This window comes from Pocillopora damicornis, chromosome 10 (assembly GCF_964200805.1).
Source record: "Pocillopora damicornis chromosome 10, jaPocDami1.2, whole genome shotgun sequence".
NCBI lineage: Eukaryota > Metazoa > Cnidaria > Anthozoa > Scleractinia > Pocilloporidae > Pocillopora > Pocillopora damicornis.
The window spans coordinates 7,730,077-7,752,849 of NC_142679.1; the positions used below are offsets into that span (position 1 = coordinate 7,730,077).

The window sequence follows — 22,773 nt, forward strand, 5'->3', positions numbered from 1 at the left end:
GTTACAAAGTGAACGTGATCGTTTTTTTCAGAAACTTTTGTCAAGTAATGCAAAGTCTGCTCGATTTTGGGCCAGTTTTGTTTGCGAGATCTTCTAAATTTTGTGTTTGGATTAGTTCAAAGCTTTTTTCTTCTTCACATTGTTATTATGGTGGCACTTCTCCCCGTCAAACTCCAAGGGAAACAGTACAATGGATGGCAGAACATGCACCTGTGTTCCCGGTGAATGGGAAAGATATTACAGTTTTAAACGAACCTGAGCAGTTTTTTGCAACTCTCAAGGTATGACCAAATCGGATATCATTTATCAATATTATGTATGCACGTATTACAGGGTTCAAGCTTGTGTTGACGTTTTCTTTTCCTATAGATAAGCTAACTGTTACGTCTTCTTTAATGATATTTTTTCTTTTCAAGGATAATGTCAGCAAAGCAAATCGCCGGATTATTTTGGCTTCACTGTACTTAGGGACAGGAGAAAAAGAGCAACAACTAGTAGGTGATTTTATAACTCAAATTAATTGACAGCATTTTCAGCATGCTAGTACAAGCTAGTCAGCTGGCTCTCAGATCCCAGAACCCGTGGCCGGCTAGGGTCATCTCTCCCAGCTGTTAGTGCCTGTGAGAGCCTGCTGGCTTGTTACTGGACTTCAGAAGCTTCATCCAAGCCACTTCTGCTTAGATTACTTTGAACAATACTATTTTTACTGTGCAATATATTATAATGGTTTTTATCCCAGGCAATCTTCAATACATAAGATTTCCCTTTTCCATCATACCTGGATATATATAAGTCTTTTGAATGGAGGAGTAACATATGACCATGAAGTCTGGTGATTGGAGTGAGAGTGGTCTGGAGAAGAACTGTTATCAGGAGAAGAGAGTCAACAATATTATTATTATTCTGATTAAGACTTCACCTTGGTTGATGAAATGCCAGTCACTACAACAGACATCAGCCCTTCTCAGAACAACTCTAAAAAGACTAAAAGATCAAATACCTGGATTTCTTAAAGAATCAAGCAATTAATGAAAATTACAGTTTCAGAATACGGCATAAGGCTTTGAGAATTTTCTTAGGATTACAAAAATTGGACATTAGTGAACATATGTATGAAAAAACAGTGATAAGTAAAACATATCAACAAGCACCAACTACCAAATACTTGTCTCTAGGTTGATTGTATCTATAATGCTGTGAAGAGATCTACCTCTTTGGATAAGTCTCTAGATGTGGAGATACTTTTGGAGCACACCCGAGGATCCAGAGGAGAGCACAACTCTAGAACCATGCTCCTACCACTGATACAGAGCTTCAGTCCTTCCATCAAGGTGTCCCTGTATCATTCACCCAGCCTCAGAGGCCTGCTAAAGCTGCTTCTTCCTGAGAGGTTTAATGAGACAGTGGCCCTGACACATCTTAAGGTGTATCTTACTGATGACACTTTGATTATGAGTGGGTAAGTTCCTGTATTAAAACAAGACTAAGAGAGAGATAAGTTAACCCTTAAACTCCCATCAGTGACCAAGACAGAATTCTCCTTACAATATCAATGTAATATCAAGTATGCAAATATGCAAGAATAATGACAAATGTGTAGTAGGGGATTATTAGTTGATTCAATACCAAATTCTCCAAACTAAAATCATAACAATTGTATAGCAGACAGCAAGGAGAAATACTGATAAGATCTGAGGGTGAAAGGGTTAAAGATGAAACATGTACATAGAGAAGCAGTCAGTCATTCATTAAATTAATGTTATTAGTTTATCAGATTGTCAATTTAAACGCAATCTGCCAGTACTTCTCTCTCTCCATCTCTTAGTACGTGCTTATATCTTCCCTAGAGCTAACCTGAGTGCAGACTATTTCACCAACCGTCAGGACCGCTACATTGAGATCAAGAATTGTCCTCAGTTGGCAAACTTTTTTCATAGCCTTGTTTCAACTGTTCGAGCTTTCTCACTTCAACTTCAACCAGATAACACCACAAAAATGGGAGAAAACTTTCCTCTTCATCCAACTAAAGGATTTGATGGTGGAAATAAATTCAAGGCTGAAGCAGGGAGGAGGGTGTCCAAGTTCTTGCAGAACCAAAAAGAAAAGAACAATTGCAGCGATTTATTGAGGACACCAGACCAGGTTTGTGATACCTGGGTTGTTCCTTTGGTCCAAATGTTTCCGTTTGGCATTCGTCAGGATGAGGTTGTCACCAGCAAGTTACTGAGTCATGCACCTCAAGCTAGCAAGCTATTCTTAGCATCAGGGTATTTTAATTTAACAAGAAAGTACAGGAATATTATTTTGAAGTCACCTGCCAAATGTGAAATACTGACAGCGCACCCAACTGTGAATGGTTTCTACCAAGCTAAAGGAGTGGCTGGTAGGTATAGTAGGTATAGGTTAAATAGTCCCACACTAAAAGATTATAACTTAACTGCACAGATTCTGTGTACAAGTAACAGTGTAGCAATGGTAACAGGACTGATTGGAGTCCAATGCTGCCTCTAATCAAAACTATATTGAAATTCTGGAACATGATTGGTTATCATCAGTCCCATTTAAGCATTAATAGGACAGGGTTTGCATCGTGCTGTTGTTGCACCTTTCACCTAGTTAACTGTAAGTTGCTTTTTTATGAAAACGTCAAGTTTATTTCTCAAATTTGTCATAGTTTGGTTAATTGGTAACATGACGTCATGTCATCCAATTTTGTCTGTAATCATACTGATGATCAACAAATTGTACTCCCACTTTGTAGAAGTCTGATTTTGTGACCTGGTTTAAGGAATTAATTCAATTCTTAGAGTTCAGTTTAATGACAGATTTGTGTGTGCTCATTAACTTGCCAAGTTAGATAAAGTAAGATGGACAAAATGGAAAAACAGGTAAATTCAAACCTGAGTAGCTCAAATTGATAAACATCTAATTTGTTTATGGTGTTTCTATACTTACAGAATATACTATTACCTTCTTATTATTTATTTATTTTTTTTTGGTGTGGTCTGAAAATTATGAAAAACAATTCCAAATGACATGTAAAAATTGTATACAGTCAAAACTGTATCAAGCTGTCATCCATGGGGAATGGCAGGATGATAATAAAGAATGATAAATAATGCTATTTAATGCCATCATCTTAAAAACGGTAACCAGTCAACTCGCCGACGGACCAACTCACCGACGGATCAACTCGCCGACGCCAACTCGCCGACATATAAAATCGAGTAGAGACGTCGGCGAGTTGGTCGTCAATCCAATACAACTTATTAGAAGTTAAACATACAGAAAAGTAAACGATATTTAGTAAAAAAACACTGGTGAACATTGGTGAACATCAAACAGAAGCTTAGGGTTTGAAGCTGTTAGAGTCATTGGACCGAGTTGGTCCAACTCGCAATCGCTCAGATTTTTTAACGAAAACTTGGCTTTCTAGACAAGATCTTTAGTAAAAAGCATTTCTTTTTATTTGCAACAAAGTTTATAAGGATCTCAAGGCAAATAAAGTAAAGTAAACATCGCCAATAACAGTGATTGATCCTTATAAACTTTGTTGCAAATAAAAAGAAATGCTTTTTACTAAAGATCATGTCTAAAAAGCCAAGTTTTCGTTAAAAAATCTGAGCGATTGACATGATGAGTCTTTACGGTGTTGTTGTCGCACAATAACTCGTTCGCGTTTTAAGCTGTTATAGTCATTGGTGATGTTCACCAATGTTTAAGCTTTTGTTTGATGTTCACCAATGTTAGTGTTTTTTTACTAAATATCGTTTAATTTTCTGTATGTTTAACTTCTAATAAGTTGTATTGGATTGACGACCAACTCGCCGACGTTTCTACTCAATTTTATACATCGGCGAGTTGGCGTCGGCGAGTTGGACCGTCGGCGAGTTGACCGTAATTCATAAAAACTTGCTAAAAAAACACTATCATTAATTTCAGAAGAGAAATGTGTAGAGAATTTTACATGAAAGATTATTCTTAGTTTTATCTGAGTTGTTCTGCTCTAAGTGATTGTTCAATACAGATGCAAGACAATTCAAGGCCATTGGCATCACTCAGAGGCAACCATGATTGCCTATTAAAGGTCTCATCTAAATAGGCTTGAAAATTGCAGTGATTAAGGGAAGACAAATTCGAAACTTTCACAACCAACCACATAATATGGGGCAGCTTAGTAGAGGTTCGACTGTTTAAGGTTTCAAAAAACCTAAAATTGCATGCAGTCAGTGTCCTAACAGTCAACTTCCTTTTCTTTCAGGTGGTATTCCTCATGCTTACACCCTCTTAGCACGAGATTTTTACAAGCAAATTTTGGAACACAAGCAAGCTGATAACATCTTGGTACAAGAGTATATACGTCACAAGTGGACATTTCACGTGAAAGGACTGTGGTACTACCCTCCAAATGAGCCTCTGCCTAGCTTAACCTTGATTGGTTCCCCAAATTTTGGACATCGTTCAGTTTATCGAGATTTAGAGGCTCAGGTTGCCATAGTTACAACTGACCAAGATTTAAGTGAAGCACTTCACAAGGAGAAGACTCACCTTTACAGCAGAGTGCAGCAGGTCACCTGTGAGACATTTGAACAATCTGAACGTAAAATACCAGTGTGGGTATATTGTGTAACAAGATTAATAAAGAATCTTCTGTAACACTTGTCTCTTTATTTTGGTTTGCACACAACAAATCCATTTATAAATGATGAAGGACTCAGCATGTGGTCGTGAATGTATATAGTAGAGTGCTAGGCATAAACAAATTGAAAGAACTTCTGTTAGCGCTCTGAAAACCTTGAAATATCATTTATTGGGTGAGTAAGAAACCTATTTTTGGGTTTGCAGACATTAAGTTGGTGTTATCAATGAATGAAGGAGTTTGGTTTGATGTTGTTTCAAGTTTTCAGGGTCGTAAACAGTGGGAATGCAGCTACCACTTGTCAGGCATGTGAGAAATTATCCTAAATTCTGCTGTTTTTGTGGTCTAGGTGTAGTAACTTACCTGTCATTATTATTCAGACTCAAATAATATTGAATAACAGGAGCCAACCTTAGAAATTTAATAATTCTACAAAGTTTATTAAAACTTGTGGGAGATGCAACATTGTCATAATTACTGGAAAGATTGCACACAGAGTAATCTGATTCCAATAAGATGCCTAAACCTTGTACTACCTCACCTCAGTACAAGAAATAATGGAACAAATTTTGTTTAAGCTACAAAAACAGAAAATGGAACCAGATAAAATATGCGTGATGCAGACCCTATTTCTTTAAATCGTAGCATAGCTGTACATCTTCTTTATAATATGTTCTAAGAACCCTTCAAGCTGCATGCTCCCCAGTTTCACCCACATTTATCAGTCCTTTAGAACAAAAATACACAGTCACAGCCATTCCATGATTTCTTGAGCCTACAATGTGTGTAACTAACTATTGGATAAGCCAGCTCAAGTTTTACTTAGGTCTGATCAAGTCCACAGTTAATTAATAATCTACTATTTAATAGCAGCTCTTTTTAGTTAATTGTAAAACAAATCTTTCCAGTTTTTGGATGTACTTATAAGTTTAACACTTGCTATATTTATAGAGTTGAAATGCAAGAACACTCTTAATGAACTCATTAACTCCTAGACACCTGCAGTTAAAAGGGTTGGTGCTAAGGAGAGTTTGTGCCCTTTCGTTCCTAAATTGTACTCAAAAATGTAAAAAAAATGAAAATCAGTACTCTTATAAAACAATAATCTTGTTGCTTCACTCACAGTTTACTTTTGGCAAGCTTAAAATAATTTTTTTTCTTAATTAAGTACTTTCCAAGCAGAGAATGGCAAAATGTTGACTTAAGAAAAAAAATTATTAAAGTTAAAGCTCTCTGAGGACACTCTTTTTAGGGGATAGCTCTTAACTCATAGGTTACTGGACAAGATTCCTTGATTTTTATAAAAATTGTGTACAACACCAGGTGTAAGGGGCCTGACCTTTATGTGGAAACATGTTCTACTTCCTGATAATGTTCACTCACTAAAACTTACAGGCATCAACTGTTGTTAGTTGCAATGCAAGTGCATTATCTTTCAAGTTACTTAAAAAACTCATTAATAATTCATAAGCCCATTAACCTATCAAATGGTAGATAATACATCACGTGCAGTGACTTTATATTGATAAACTTCATCCTTATTAGTATGCGGTGTTTTATCAAATATAAAGACACTGCACGTGACTTATGAATATTAATTAATTATCAACACAGAAACTGACACAACAAATGGTGGGAACATATTTAATGTTCTTTCAACAAATTTCACACAGTAAATTTACTTTTGCACCAAATTAATAGTACAGTTGTGAAATACACATCTGGAAAAATTCTCTATTCCATTAGTACAGTAATCTGGTAAAGGCATATTAGACAATACATCATCTGAAACTTCGAATTCAAGATCAGTTGGCAGAAGTGACTCCAACTCGTTTTCGCTAACCTCTTCGTTTGACCTTTTGCCAGTAGTCTCCCTATTTTCAGGGGGGCCTAAAATCTTGCTAACCTGGTGTTCTTTCAAAACATGTGTGAGATTTGATTTTCTTGCATACTAATCTAATTTTTCTCGTATGCTAATTTCTAACGTTCACAAAAGCATAATTGTTATGAACTCTCTTGACACATGCTTTTCCAAGAATGTTTTTGAAGCCGTTCAAAAAACTCGCAGCACGTGTTTTATCGGGTCAAAAACCACTCAGCTTCACCTCGTGGTTTGAAACCTGATAAAACACTCCTGCTCGTTTTTTAAACATTACATAAAAAACTAGGACATCTTTTTAAATTACCAACTAAATTTAGGTTAAAAGAATCATTCAGGCACTTTGAAACAACCCCTTTCACTTTGTAACATTTTTTGATGTCATGTACTGACAAACAGATCTGTGACCACAATTAATGACAAATTGATCAGCTGGTAGATAGAACTGACTTACATGTATATGAATGGAAGTTCAGTAGGAGGATAATCAAGAACATCAAATGATAAAAGTGAAAGGGTTAAAACTGAATAGAATGTTCATTACATGTATGTTTCCCTAAAAATTATCCTAAACTCACACACAACTGCCAGAGTTCTTTTATGATCTTTCCACATAAGTTGATATGTTTTAAAGACTCCAAGCAAGTCATGATAGTGCTGAACTAACCAATCATCTCAAATTTTACCAGCAGGGTATCATTCTTGGTGTACTGTGGCTGACAAATCAGCTCAATGGGGGCAAATTTTGGGTAACCCAATCCATAGTAGTTGTGCGGTGCCACTGGTCTTTGACATGCTTGCAATTTAGGTTCAGCCACCAGGGTTTCACTGATATCACGATGCTCCCCTTCATCTTCAGATTGATCCAAGATGGACAATTTGAACTTTTTAGCAAATGGCCATTGTAAGAAATCGTCATGATCACCTCGCATCAAATGAATGAACAATGCCACATGTTTGCCAACACCATCATCTACACCATTCATGTTGATTCGCATGCACAGTTTGTACCCAGGATACAGACTGGTGTAAAATGGAGGGCTGTAATTTGTTGTGCTTGCTCCACTGATGGCACCTTGGTAACAGTCTCCGAACTTTTCTATTTTCCAGGTATATGTTCCATCACAAAAACGTCCTGCTTGTTTCCTCAACCTATAATTTTAATTGGGATAATAAAAGTTGCTGCTGTTCATTAGGGAAAACAAAGTCACTGTTTTAAACTCAAGATACATGTGGTACAATGGAGAGAAACTCAGGCTGTGATGCTCCTGCCTTATGGATGTTAGATTTATTTTAGGTCAGTTTAAGTTGCACCAAAAGAAAGTGCAATCTTGGCAAATTCAGGGAAAGATTATTGGAAATAGTGTTTGAAAATTTAGCTTCCCAAGCTAGCTTCCTAAAAGTTATCATAAATTATCCAGCTCTGGGCAAACTTACATAATTTCTTGTTCACGCAGTGGTGTCTCAAGTCTCATATGTGCTTCCTCAGTTGCCTTCAATTGGCGTTCCAGACGAAGCACCTCATTACTGAGCTGGGTAACACGATTCTTTAGCTCCTCTAATTCACTTTGCTGTTGTTGGGTCAGCCTTCCTTCCTGGTCTTCTTGTAGTTGATGAAATTTTAAGCAGTCGTTGACATGACTTGAAAGCTGCTCCATGATATGCTTGTTCACATCAGATCGAAGACCCTGTAAAATCAAAGAGTCTGTGAGACAACTCACTAATGAAGATGTGCATTAAAGTAGAAAGATCATTGTGAGAGATGACACACAAATGCATTTATGTAATGCTTCCATATGCCAAAGATGGAAAATTTATATTCAATGCAGTTTATTTAGTAGAGGGGGACAGGAGGGCAGGAGCACTACTGGAAAAGGTGTAAAATAAAACTTTATAAGCAAGAAAGCAAAGCTTTTCTCTCAGGTTGAAAAGAATGGCAGAAGTTTAAATAAGTCAGGTCAAATACACATAAAGCACATTTGAAACTACAATTATAGCTATTGGATGGCACAGTGAACTTAAATTTCTTCTCTATAGTGAATTGCTTGTCAAACTGTGATAATCAGGTCAGTGAAAACTGGTGTACTGTGATGATGTTCATCTTGAGTAAATTACTTCCCCTCCCCTGAAAAAATCCAGCACCACAGAACGGATAAGAATAATATGCAGGCAAGTTAGTGTTAACAACTGAGTTGACAATGTAAATTGACCATTGTAAAGGGTAAAAAAGCCAATGTTTTGAGCATTAGCCCTTTGTCAGAGCCAACCACCAATCACTCTGACAAAGGGCTAATGCTCGAAACGTCAGCTTTTTTACCCTTTACGGTGGCCAATGAATGTTTTCAACTCGGTTGTTAACACTAAATTGCCTACATAACTGTACTCTCCCACCAATGCAGCACCACAGTTTCTTTAGAAACCTACCCCCTTTAAGAGTAATATGTTTTGGCACAGCTTGCCAATAACCCAGGTTTCTAATACTTATTATTGACTTGAAGATGGGAGTAACACAATGAAGGGCAGGAGTTGAGAGGCAAATGGGAACAAAAGTCCAGGAGGAAAGAGAATGTGGTAAGGGGGGTGAGAGGCTATGACCCCCTGTATCCCACCACCCCCTCCCCCCCCCCCCCCCATTTACTGATAAAACTCTGCATCTTTGATCTTTGAGAGTCAAATACTTGTTGGCAAAGATAAGTTTCAATCATGTGAAGGCCTTCAATAGGTTATGGGAACACTAAATTTTTAAACCTCAGAGGTCTTGCTTTTTAGCTGCTGTAAGTATTAAATTCCTGAGAGCTAAAGACTTCATACTCACAACTAACATGGAAGAGGAAGTAAAATTTCAAAGTGAGTAAAATTTATACAACTTGGATAAGAAACAAAATTTGAGACAACACAGAGAAATTTAATTCATCCCTGAGAATATTGATGGTTGGTAATGTAAACAGCTCCACTATGGGCATTTCATACTTGTAAGTTAAATTGTTTAAAATTCTTTCTTCCTTTTACAAAACCAGTCAGTTGTCTACTTAAAAGTGATTTATTTCAAAAATGTTTTTTATTTGTTGTATGTCTATTTTAAAAACAACAGCAACAACAATAACAATGACCACAGAGAAGGTAACCCCTCAAACATTAATTAATTTTGGCAATTATATCTAAAATACAGCTGTCATTTTTTTTAAATGTATAATTGCATAACTAATAGAATCCTTGCAATCTAACTGGCCACTGTCAAAGAGCCCGACTGTGTGACTTGCAAGCAAAAGAATCCAAACATGAAACTACCTCTGTCAATACATAACAAATCAAAACAAACAGTACACTGCAGCCCAAAACATTTTATTTATTTGAAGCAGCCATGTACTCCTTGCCTTTTTTGCATTACACAAATGTGTCATTTATGTTTGATTAAAATATATGTATAAATAGAAAAACAGTCTAAACAATGTTTTTCCTTGTTTCTGAAGTATTTCTATAGTCCTTTGTTTTTAACTCACAATAACTCAAACTCCAGACAACTCAAACTCCAGACAACTCAAACTCCAGACAACTCAAACCCTTTTCAATTTCTCATTATTTCCAAGTTTAAGTTATCAGGGGTCAACTGTATAATTGAATGTCACAAGGCCATATACATAATTATTCAAATAAATACCTCAAATGAGCATCCGAAAGTGTGTAGGGGGCATTTAATTCTCACATTTACACACACTCGTTCCAAGTGGTATTCCATCTAGTAAGGCAATGCATAATAATATCAGAACCAAAAATAATTGCTTTAGAAACTATAGGCTATGCACAATATTTTATTGTACAATTATAAGGAAGTTTAATAAGTGGGATGTTCATTAATCTCATTAAAGATATAACAAGGATAAGGTAGACAATCACGGGTGTCCTTTGCAAAAAAATTTTAACATGCTACTTAAAGCATACCATCATAAAGTACAGATATACATCACTAGAAATGTTGTGAAATGCACTATTTGACAAAAATTGTTTATTTTCAGCTTGATCTAATTGTAAACCAAATGGGGCATCACAATTCAAAATGGACAATGTTCCTTTAAGCAAATTAATCACATGTAAAATCTGACTGCTCAAGTAAATCCTCTGCACAGTTTCAATCCTGATGGGTTGGTCTTGAAAAACTTGTTGGGATTTTTCAATATTCTTACTGGTTGCTTTGCAATTTACCTGAGTTGTAACAACCATACTGTATGGCGACTTTGATAACACCAAAGTGATAGATGAAGGAAACTTTCAAATTCAAACAGAATTCATGATGCAGTGCATCTGTTCAGTTATAGATCACAGATGACATCCAAATATAGCAGGATCATCCTGTAGTGACACCCTCAGCTCCACCTAGCATACCAATTTTTTCCTCTTTCCATGTCCTCATGATGTCATTTATGGTCTATTACTGAACAGATGCACCACAACATGGAATCTGTTTGTGATAAATGGAGAGTACACTGCTTTGCTAATACTGCAACCAAATGAATGCTGAGATTGGTCAACCCTACACTAGGTTTCTCAAGGGGCATGTAGTTTCTCAAATGTTTGAAAAAGAGTATGTTTGCAGACCTCCTTTCGCTCCACGATGGACTGAGGAGAACAAGTAACAAACGAAGATATCCTGTAAGTTACATAACTTTAAATAAAATGTGTTATTTACAGTTTGTGGAAAAATGTTTTGTTTATGACATTTTCAGCTTTCATCACAGTTGTATCAGCATTGTCTTGATGCACAATCCCTCCTTTTTTTTCTCTTCTTTGCCCAACTTTAATGATGGACCTCTACCCCATGAACCCACAACTTGGAAATTTAAGAGGTTAAAATTTTGTACCTTGTACTGATGTCTACAGTCATTTTCACCTGCCTACACAGACCAATGATCTCCTCAGCCCATTAACTCCCCAAAGGGCTGAGGAGAAAGAGAAAAGGTTTGCATCCCACACAACAATAGAGATAGAAGCATAGCGAAACAACATCCCCCTGAAGGGACCTGGTGCTAAGTTGGCCAATCCCAGCATTCATTCTGACCTCAGCATTTGCAAAGTTGTTTATTGTAAAGATAATGACACTCATTTTGTTATAATTGCAGATTCTCTGATTCAACTGATATAATTACAAGAATTGCTAAATCAAATAGAAAGATCTTACCTTGCCTCTCTCAATACCATCTTTCTCACACATGTTACATCGTTGTGGATACTGGGGGCAGTTTTCAAAATGTTGCTGAAACCAAAAAAATCATTAGTTATTGCTTAAATTATGTCTCATGGTATAGATTTTGATATGAAAGTTATTTTACAACCACTTAAGAAGAGGTATAAAAATTAAACAAATAATTGCTAATCACAAGAGCGCCAATAATGTTGGAAGGACGCTTGGAGGCAAAATTCTTTCACATTATAATAGGATACCTAAAAAAAAAAAATAGAATGTGAGGGAAACAAACAAATCATCATAGCCCCTGTAGTTGTCTTTTAATAAGTTATTAACTAGTCCTTTCCATAAGAGTTAGCCCTTACCTTTTTCTGCAATTAAACAACAGAGTTGAAAAAAGGGTGAAGGAGGGGGGGGGGGGGGTGGGAGTTCCCAAAAACAAATGTTCTGAATCAATACATAGTCTTAGCCTTCTGCAAATGTGCACCAGCAACAAAGCCTTTGGAGCATACATCCATAATTAAATGTATAGTGAAAAATGTCAGATGACATTCCTTGATAATAATGTATTATGTATTCATTGACTGAGTTTGGTCGCACTGGACGGGAAAAATCATCAGCTCAAGAGCCAAATGTTGTCCTGTCTGGCCTGACCTGACCAAACTCAATCAATAAGCTTCTTATCATATGACTATATATAATGTGATAGATGGGTGCATGAGGGACAACCACAAAAAAGATTTTTCAATTCTTATTTTCTTTAGAGCAACAAGAAACTTGCAGTTTATGAGTGTGAGTGTGGGACTGGAGAGCGAATTGAGATCAGCTCACATCAACTCATTCTGCTCCATACAGGTCTGTTTTTACTAAAGGTTTTCTATGGGATTGTGTGGAAGGGGTTGCACATCATATGATATATAGTATTACACAATTCAGGGTTACAAATAATATCAGTAGGGAATACCATGTGATTTTAAAGTATGAAAAAAACAATTAACAAATCTATGTCTACCTCCAATTCATTCCACAAAACTGCCTCATTACAATAATCACAGGAGATTTTCCTAAGCAGACATTCTGCTGCCATGTGTTGCTGGAGATCTTTCCGTTTTACTTGTTTCTCACAGTCATTAGGGCAGCCAACCATAACATATGGACACTCACTTCGGTGATTCTATTATACAGATGCAAATTGGTCATTTTCAATAGCACAAGTTCTCTACCTGGAGCTAATGCTACTTACAGTTGTCTCTACACCTTATTAGATTGCCAGCAGGTTAAGTAATGTGCAGAAAGAAAATTATCAAAAGTCTATGGGATCTTTTTTGAGGGGCTTTTCAGTTTTTAGATAATCTAAGTATGTCTGCTGCGATGCCAAGATCTTCACTTTGTGTAAAAGAATGCACCTTTTCTGATGCGTGTATCTTCTAGAGAAAGTACATCTCTTCTTTTCCTAAATGAGCCATTACCAGTATGTTTGTTAAACATTTATTGATTTTCAACTGAGTTGATTGTTGAATTAGCTTTAATTATGTCACTTTCTAATTATATTTCCTATTAAATAATAATTGATAAAATACAGATCCACTCTATTGCTGTTAATATAATGTCTTCCATTTTCCAGAAATAATTATTTAATTAATAACAATTCTCACAAAGTTCACACAAAAACAAAACAGATTTTCCAAATTACAAAGCAACTGTTTTCCATTTGTTTTCCTTCTTAGGAAACTTTGTTTTAACAACCTTATTTTCTGACAAACCAAAGAGAAAATACCTGTAACTCTCCAAGGTTTCCTTTCCAAAGACATTTATTTTCTCTATTTGCTTGACAAAAAACCTGAAGGGTCATCATCTCTCGTTCTGCAAACTTGTCTGGGTATATCTTGGGTCAAAATATAAAAATGATAATAAAATAAACTCATTTAGCAACCAACAATGGGTTCAATTCTAAGTAACAAAAGGAACTTTGCTGTTCGCTTCAAATTAACATGATTTCTCGAGCAATTTGGTGTAAATAGGCACTTGTAACTTTTCAAAGACTAAAACTTTCACTTGCCCTAAGGGGGATGCACTTGAAATCAAGCTATTACCATTTTGCCAAAAAGATGATGGTTCTCTACCTTTCTATGCACAGAGGGTCCCCAACAGGCTTCTTCAGTCCTGCAATCCCTACTAAAATTTTTCTTCAATCCTGTAATTTTGATGGTCTGCACAATCAATTGTGATCCTGATCATAAATGTTTGTTCTTAGTCCATTCCCTCAACTTAAAAGGGCCTTTACAGTGGATGATGATTTTCTCAACCAGAATTGATACATTGAAGTCTTTGCTCACTGTTAGGTGTAAGTTTATCTATTTTCACCCAAATGATATTGTTCATTTTAGAAGTTTTCAAAGTTTTACAAGAATAACATACGGTAGGCACAGTAATGACTTCCTTCTTTTAACCTTCAATCATGAAAAATATCATCAGTAAAGAAGGTCCCCAATAGGTTTTTCAGGATCCGGGATTTGGCTTATTTGAAGGCTGGCATCCAAGAATTTAGAGTAACAAGGGAGCGAGATGTAGGATTGTTATTGTGAATGGGACACGGGAATCAGCAATTTTGAGGGGTGGGATTCAGGGATCAATCACTTAAACACTTTGAGAACTGGGAAGTCAGTTGACGAGAAAAATTGATCTACATGAAAGTCAAAAAAAAAGTCTAGCCTCCCACGCAGCAGTTTCTATGAGATTGTGTAACAATCACTCAGTTGTGCATTCATTACAAGGATCCACTTTACATGGCATTAAATTGCACAAGAAACTTTGGAAATGCAGCCAAAGAAGGCTTGAAGGAGACAACCTAGAGGGTGGTGTATTATTTAACAAATTCAAAGTCTTGGTATCCTGTACCCAAATGTGCCATGATCCTGTCAGCCATACCGATAATCAAATGTTATCACCTGTACCAATAGCACCACAGAACATACAGAAGATGAGAGACTGAGTACAAACATTTGGAGTAGCAGTGCATCAGATGGCAAAAGCTGGTACTCTCCTGTTGTACCTCAATCAGAGAGAAATTTGGCTGGGTGAACCAGTCAGCTTCAAACTCTCTCACTTTGAGGAGCAGCGAAAAAAAAAAAAAAAAAAAAAACCAGACCCCAGCAGTGACAAGGAATCAGATGAGTCATTTCCAGATGATGAGACTGCATGTGATGATAGTCACTCTATCTTTGGAATGAGACTCATTTTATCCACAGAAGATTTTTCCCACATCGGAAAATCATTGTTTGCTTCAATAGAAGAATTGTGTTATGGAAGCAATAGAAGCAATGGGATTGTCATCACCTTTTTTGTTTATGTACTTGTTGACATTGTTATTTGTTTCTTTGAAACTGACCTGTCTTTATTGATATGTTTATCCGTGATCAAAGTTAAAAGGAAGGAAGTTGTTACCATGACAAGTGTACGTTATTCATGCAAAACTTTGAAAACTTCAAAATGAACAATATTGTTGGGGTGAAAAGAGATAAATTTATGACTTATGGTGAGCAAAGTCTTCAATGGATCAATGCTGGATGAGAAAACCATCACCCACTGAAAAGGTCCTTAGTTGAGGGAATGGACTAGGAACAAAAATTTATGACTGGGATTGGGATTGGCCAGTATAAACCATTGGGATTACAGGACTGAGACAAAATTTAAGTGGGGATAGCAGGATTAAAGACCCTATTAGGGACCCTCCATAAAGACAGGTCAGTATCAAAGAAACAAATAACAAAGTCAACAAGAGCGTATAACAACAAAATTTGACAGCAATCCCATTGGTTCCATAAGAAGGAAAATAAAGGAAAATTAACTGAACACAATTGTGCTGTTGAAGCAAACACTTCTTCCAAACTGGGGGAAATCTTCCATGGTGAAAAGGTGCCTCTTGTTCCAAAGATGGTATGTCATCATCATCACATGTGGTCATGTCATCATCATCACATGTGGTCTTGTCATCTGGAAATCACTCATCCGATTCGTCATCACTGCTAGGAAATCATACTCTAATGTCATTTTCCCCTTCATCTGCTTTTCTACTGCTCCTCGAAGCCAGAGAGTGTTTGAAGCTGAGTGGTTCACCCAAATCCAAAATCCAAAAAATTTCCCCAAATCGAGAAAATTATTGTCATGTGACACTTCCCCCAGTAGTCTCTGTTTTGTCACAATAAAGCACATTGTGTCGCACTAGGTTGCACTAGGAGGGGGTGAAGAGGGCTATGGAATCTTCAAATCCTTTGTGATTTAAAAACCCAAATCTATAGATCCATTTCACGAAAAAGTTAAATCTGAATCCGTTTGCAACCTAGATTTGTGAAAAACGTACCTTGAGCTTTTGTGTGTTAGTTATTAATTAAAATAAATTTTCAAAAAATGTCCTTATGCATTTTATAGGACCTTTAACTAAATAGGATAATTTTTTAAAATTTAAATTTTAAACAATTTTTTAAACATTTTTTTTAACTCAACTTTTGAGCAGCACTCTGCAAACAGTTGTTGTAAAACTTGTTTTATTCTGTGACCCAATTTTTCAAACTGTTGTAGACTTCTTCAGGGAGTTTTACAAGTAAACACCAAACGCCTACAGTTATTTATTAACCATAGTTAGCAGCTATGTGGGTCAAAGACCATAAAGGCTTAGCCAGATTTATGAACAGGAACAGGTACAGTTGTGAGAAATTTTAAAGGCAAGCTGGGAAAAAGATTTGGGGCCATATTTTTTCTCAACTTGCCTTAAATGTATTTCACGTAATAGCTGCTAACTATGGCTTATAAATACAAGAGGTTAGCGGTTACTTGTAAAATATAACGCAAACTGATAAGAACTCAAAGACAACATATCCCTTTGGCAACATGTCTCAGCTTACTGGCCATGGTGCATTACTATTTCTCTAGACTGTGTGACATTCAGTGAGCCTTGACCATGAAGAAGAAATAACAGTACCACACAGACCACAAAAACAAACAAAACAAAATATTTCTGACAATCACTGAGATCCACAATCCGAACTTTATCACAAGCAAAATCCAAAATCTGGGCCCAAAAAATCACTGAAAACCACAGACCACTACCATTGCAGGATTTGCAAATATGTCAATATTACGCTCTGAATCCAAAATCTAGGCAAATACACTGTCAGAATCCGCTGATCCGTTTGCTTATTCACTCCCCTCCACTTTGTCACTACCTGGAGTCACTAACTATGTTAATGGACTAAACTGTACCAAGAGTAATGCAATATTCTGCTGCAAATGTGGAAAAGAATTTGTGAGCAATGAGTTATACTGCCATCAAAGTGGAACATGAAATAGACCCGAAAAGAAAAACATGTTGCACAGTTTGTCAGATGAGAGATCTGCCACTGAATATTACTTGGAAAGAGGATTTCATTATGATACTACTGTTCAGGTTTTAGCAAAACACCATTCCACAGCCGCACACAAGTGTCACATGACAAAATATTTTTCTCAATTGCGAAAATTTTCTGGATTTAAGAAAGATTCTTGGATTGTAAAATATTTTCAATTTTCATGAAAGCTATTTCTGGATCTATGAATTAAACCAGGGTTTGAAATTGTTTTCTCGATTTGGCAACCTTTTCAAAAGCAATTTGTCTCAAGGATAGTGATTCTGAAGATTTTTTTAGATTTCTAAATATTTTTGCATTGTCCCTTATCACCTTCTGTAAAGATTTCCATGTGCAACCAAAATCAAGAGATGTTCACGTGAGCGAAACTCAAGGACCATGATTTTTTCTGCAAGAAACTCTTTGGGAGTCACTTATGTTGACATGTTACAAGAAACTCTTCGCAAGTCAACAACTAGCTACCCACACATTGTAGGCTAAAGAATTCAATGCAAAATTACGTTTTTGTAGATAACCCACATGTTTCAATATTGTACCTAAACTTTTCTTGAAAGCTACAGTTAAAATAACAATGCTTGGTAAGACATGAAAAAAAAAAATCCAAAACATCCATCCTCAAAGGTCTGTGTATCCTTAACTTAAAAGTTATCAAATTACCTGTGACGTTGTGATGCTTTCATGGCAACTTTCTGCTGGACATTTGCTAAGACCACAGTTCCTTGAAGAAATGATAAATATGTATTTTAATCATCTTGTGTCATTGTAAATAGTATCCTGCCCTTGAAAGTGTATAATAATAATTGCCCTCTCAACAAAACTACTATATACCCTTCACTGCTTAACTCATGGACTCATCTCAGTCAATATATTTAGGGCTAATTCTATGAAATCTTGTCTTGCAAAACCCCTACACCCTTTGATACCACCCCACAGAAATATGTTTTACCGACTCTAAATTGATGGAGCCTTAAAACAATCTTCATCTTGAGCCACTGGGCAATGCTGTTAATGACACTGATCTGCAGCAATCAACTCTAAATTGTGTTTGTTTTTTGACAGAGCTGGACATTTGCTAAGACCATAATTCCTTGAAGAAATGATAAAAGTAAATTTTAATCATATTGTGTAATTGTAAATAGTATCCATAATAATAATCCTGCTTTCAACAAAACCACCATATTTCCTTCACCACTTAACTCATGAACTTGTCTCAGTTGATTTACCTAAGGTTAGTTCTTGAAAATCTCATCTTGCAAAAATCCCTACACCCTTTGATACCACCCCGCAGAAATAGATTTTGGTGATGTCACAGTAACTAACTAAAGGCTGCTAAGTGCTTCGCAATCTCGAGCCCAGGGTCAGTTTGGCTCCTTGTCAATGGTATGGTTGCCAAATAATGACCTCTAGGAGGATCAATTGATTCAATTTTTCTTATTTGTTGATAGGAAAACAATACACTCCACACAGAAAGTGTGATTCAAAGAAAGGATTGATTGGGCTGGAAGTAGAGCATTAACAATGATTAATTTGAATTTTATTCACTGTTATTGTTGTTGTTTTTTTTGTTGTGTGAAAATTTTCACTTGTGAACTGCTTGTCGATGTGTGAGGACATATCCAGCCAAAGCTGCTGTGTGCTGCAATGGCAGGAAGCTGTTCTTCATGGAACGATGGATTGCTGTTGTTGTTGTTAAAGACGTATAAGTGGAAATAAATCATTGAGGGTCCCCAATAGGTGATTTTGAGGAACAGGATTCAGGAAATAATCACCTAAACAAACCTAGAGCTGGGATGTCTGTTGACAAGAATTTTAATTAAATTTGAGTTGCATTTTACGTTTTGGCATTCCATTTTATTCTTATGCTACATTGGAATCTCTATTTTCAAGAATATTTTCTTGTTCCTTGGTCATGCACCTCTAACCCATAGGATCTAAGGTGGCTTGAAAAAAATACTACAGGCTAGAGGTACTTCATGTATTTAAGGCGAATTTAGCCCATTTAATTTACTTTTTGATTTCATGGAAAAACCTTTCTACATTCTATGTCAGTCTTGTACCGTTGTGGAGTCACTCCACAGGTATATGTAAGCACAGGCGGCCCAAGCTCGCGTCTCGAGGAAAAGCCAACGATGAATTCATGAACGCATCACGCGTTGTGTGACTCGGTGTTAATTTACGGGAGGAACCTTTGAAAATTTGTACACGTTATAAGGAATAGTATGGGGAACGAAATATGGTCGATTTACAACGATAAATATTTCGAAATATGAATATTTTACACGTAAAATCAATAAAACTTACTCATGCCCCGTGTATCCGTCGTAGTTTCTGGCGATTTCTGCTGTTTTAAGCTTGCTTTACTATCACTGTTATATATATGACTATATATGACTTTCATATATTCTTAACAGTCTATCATTGTTATCTATGTCAAAAGACGAAGTCAGCCAAGTACTAAAACAAGGAACGACCTAAAACCACCTACAACCATCTACAATCACCTCAAAAATTTCAACAACCACCTACAACCACCTCAAAAACATCTACAACCACTCGCAAACTATCTAAAACCATCTAAAACAAGGCATGAATGTCTAAAATAAGGCGAAACAACATGTCACGTACACGAAATACGAGAAGCGAACGAAACCTCTACCTCCCCCTGAAATCTTACTCTCCCTGGTCCCGTGTATAATCATGGATAAGGAATTAAACTCGATAGCTCACGAGTGAGCGCAGTGAACGAGTGAGATGTCGAGTTGAACACGAGAAGAGAAATTCCATATCTACAAGCAACCATGTACATACGAAGTATTGCGGAATTTGAAGAGCATCTTCTATCAGAGAAATGTGGTGCTTTTCCACCCTGAAGTTTGCCCTACACTCGGCTTCACTTTGGCTCTCTAAGTTACACGGCGTCCTCGACACAGGCCCCACGACCGCGGCGTGGTTGGTGGGTTGGCTGATGGGTTCACGGCCCCACGTCAATACCACAACGGAAACCTCGATAAATTTTCAGCTTTTGCGCGGCTGTGTAGTTTTTCAGCTACGCTATAGAACTCGAATAAATTTAAGGTACATTTTCTAATCAAGTGCATGGAGGAAATGATTTAAAGACATTTTTTTCTTAAAATTTCAGACTTTCTAATTGCTTGCGATTCGCCAAAACTTCATAGTATTCCAATTTTTTTGTAAATCCACCAAAATTGTCTGCAAAGATTGTCGCTTACCTTATGGAGTTAACAATGCAACGACAACAAAATCTGTGACCACAGCTTGTCTGCACTGGCTCTCGCAGCCCCAAATGACAGAGAGGACATTCATATTTGCTTTCCAAAGGTGGATCAAAGTATTCGTCATATCCTTCAGAACTTGGTTCAACTTCGTTTGATAAACCCAGCTCAGCTGAGTTATCTGTTCCGCTCGTGGCTGACATGTGGTTGGTATGAGAAACGAACGGAAAAATAGCTGGACAATCAGTGCTTCTCTCCGCGTTAGGAGATGACCATCCCGCTACTTATCATCATAAATCATCGTTGTGATCGTACGTCTCCCGAGAGTACTGGAAAGTTAAGAGCGCTACAAACATTTATAAAGAACTGCGGTTAAGTAAGGGCTGGTGATTGGTTGTAGGTGATATATGATTGACTGACTGATACGTAGAAATTTGCATATTCATATCGAGGGGAAACCCCAGTAAAAGAAACCGCTTCTTTCACTTTCTCGTTTCAATGATCTTCATTCTTAACGAGTTCGCGACGCATGTGTCGAGTGGGTTGTGAGGTTTAGACTTCTTTTCCTTTCTCCCTTTGTTCCACGAATGGAAGTTTGAAATGTACTGTAAACATGAAAATTAATGATTTGGCAGCAGATTTGAGCCAGAGGAGACTTACTAGCTCCATACACTCGAGTGGAAGCGATTTTAATACAGTACTTCATACAAAGTGTAAGTCGCTTTGTAAGCATGAAATGACTATTTGTGTTTGCTTCTGCTTTAATATTGTATTTTTTATACAGTTTTTAAGTTAAAGGGTGCAAACTCTGAATTACAAAGGTATGACACATGAACTGTTCCATAACTCTGTCCCATTAGTGCTCTAATAAAATACTTGGAAAAATTATTCGGTTCGTAGTGGGTTAAGATAAATGCAGTTTTTAGGTAATTCAATGCAGAAGAGGGTAAATTCAGTGCAAAGAAGTAACAAGCCAGACTGAACAATTCCTTGAACTGTTTAGTCAGACTTTGAACTTTTTTGCACCTTAAAATATCATTGTATATTATTGTTTTGATTGTACATGGTTGTTTTGACCAAATGCACAATGTCACTTTTAAGGCTATGAATAAATTATTTTTGCACTTGATGCACGCACTTTGCTTCTGCATAATTCTGATAAACTATCTCATAATTTTTAAACGTATATTATTAATATGTAATCATGATTTTTCTTGTGCAATTTGGAATAAGGAAGCACTTGTAAATCTTCTCAAAGACCAAAGTGTACTCTCCCTATGTGCTCATGTAATTTTGTTAGTCATCTTTGAAAAAACTTACTCGCACTTATTTATTCCAAATCACACTTGAAATCATGTGATAACCTATACAAATAGGACTATATAGATGAGTAGCACAGTCACGCCGCCATTTTGGACTCAAGTGCCTTTGCTAACGAATATCTTCGGGAAGGTTTAACCTCTAAATCTCACACTTTCCACAATATAAGCTTAGTTATCCTACTTCATTTTGGTGTAAAGAAAACAAGGTTTGCGACAAAGTGAAAATTGTAAAAAATAAATATTTCCTGAAAATGCGTGAATTCCTGGGTGTAACGCGTAACATGAAATGTATCAGACGGAAGAAAAAAAATGAAATATCTCAATATAGAACGCACATGGGGCCACTAATTTTTGGCCGTTGGTAGTTTATGACAAAAGCAACAGGCAGTATGATTTGCAACAGGAATGGTTTATTCTAACGCAAGTTATAAACGTCTGTTTTTATCACTGAACAATGTAACGCTCGCAACTGTTAAAACAACCATAGTGTGCAAAACTAGCAATAATGATAATTTCGACTGTGTAAGCAACAAACTAATAACAAAAATGTAATGGGCATACATCATAATATTTACAAACCAACGCTGAAGTTGAATCGTCAAGTAGAATGTTTTCCAGATCAAAATAAAACGCGCAGAAACATTTCGTAACGGCCATATTGAGCTTAATTCCATCACATATCCACCAGTAGATCAGTTGTCAGACGCGATTCTTGTTAAGTTGAGTAAACAAGCTCACCTCTCCTGGAATGGGCTTGTATTAAGCTAAATTTACAGAACGTTTCAACCCATTTCGTTAGATCTAACGCTAGAAATTTACGTTTGGTCGACGCAGAAACAATTTCCGCCATTGTTTCCGTGTTCATGAACCGTAACGAAGGAAAGTGACGAAGGAATATGGCGAAAAACACCACCAAAACTTTCACGAAATCCACTCCTTCGCAGCTTCTCTTTGAAAGCACATGGTTTGTTTGCACAGACAATAACATGGGAGTCCATACAGAGTTTGCAGGGGCAGATTATTGCATAACGGTGAAATGTTTTACGCGATTTTCAACACTGAGGGAATTCAACCGCAGCAGATGGAAACAAAAGAGTCCAATCTAAATTCAGGTATTTC

The 22,773-nt window shown here is 36.6% G+C and overlaps 2 protein-coding genes across 3 annotated transcripts; one reads left to right on the top strand and one right to left on the bottom strand.

The window, feature by feature from the left end:
* The first annotated feature begins 5 nt into the window (after positions 1-5).
* LOC113673130 (CDP-diacylglycerol--glycerol-3-phosphate 3-phosphatidyltransferase, mitochondrial) lies at positions 6-5,756 on the top strand. Its single transcript, XM_089184016.1, has 5 exons — positions 6-281; positions 417-494; positions 1,176-1,459; positions 1,848-2,383; positions 4,262-5,756. Exons 1-5 carry the CDS (start codon positions 48-50, stop codon positions 4,654-4,656), a joined length of 1,527 nt encoding a protein of 508 aa, XP_089040142.1. The 5' UTR covers positions 6-47; the 3' UTR covers positions 4,657-5,756.
* Positions 5,059-20,624, bottom strand: LOC113673116 (TNF receptor-associated factor 6). 2 transcript variants are annotated; one of them, XM_089184017.1, is made up of 8 exons: positions 20,330-20,624; positions 17,757-17,817; positions 13,475-13,582; positions 12,710-12,871; positions 11,692-11,766; positions 10,177-10,254; positions 7,956-8,206; positions 5,059-7,670 (listed from the first exon to the last, which is right to left on the bottom strand). In XM_089184017.1, exons 1-8 carry the CDS (start codon positions 20,533-20,535, stop codon positions 7,181-7,183), a joined length of 1,431 nt encoding a protein of 476 aa, XP_089040143.1. In that variant the 5' UTR covers positions 20,536-20,624; the 3' UTR covers positions 5,059-7,180. The 2 variants fall into 2 exon arrangements, with proteins under 2 accessions (XP_089040143.1, XP_089040144.1); XM_089184018.1 differs by lacking the exon at positions 20,330-20,624 and adding an exon at positions 19,908-20,018.
* Between the last annotated feature and the right edge of the window lie 2,149 nt (positions 20,625-22,773).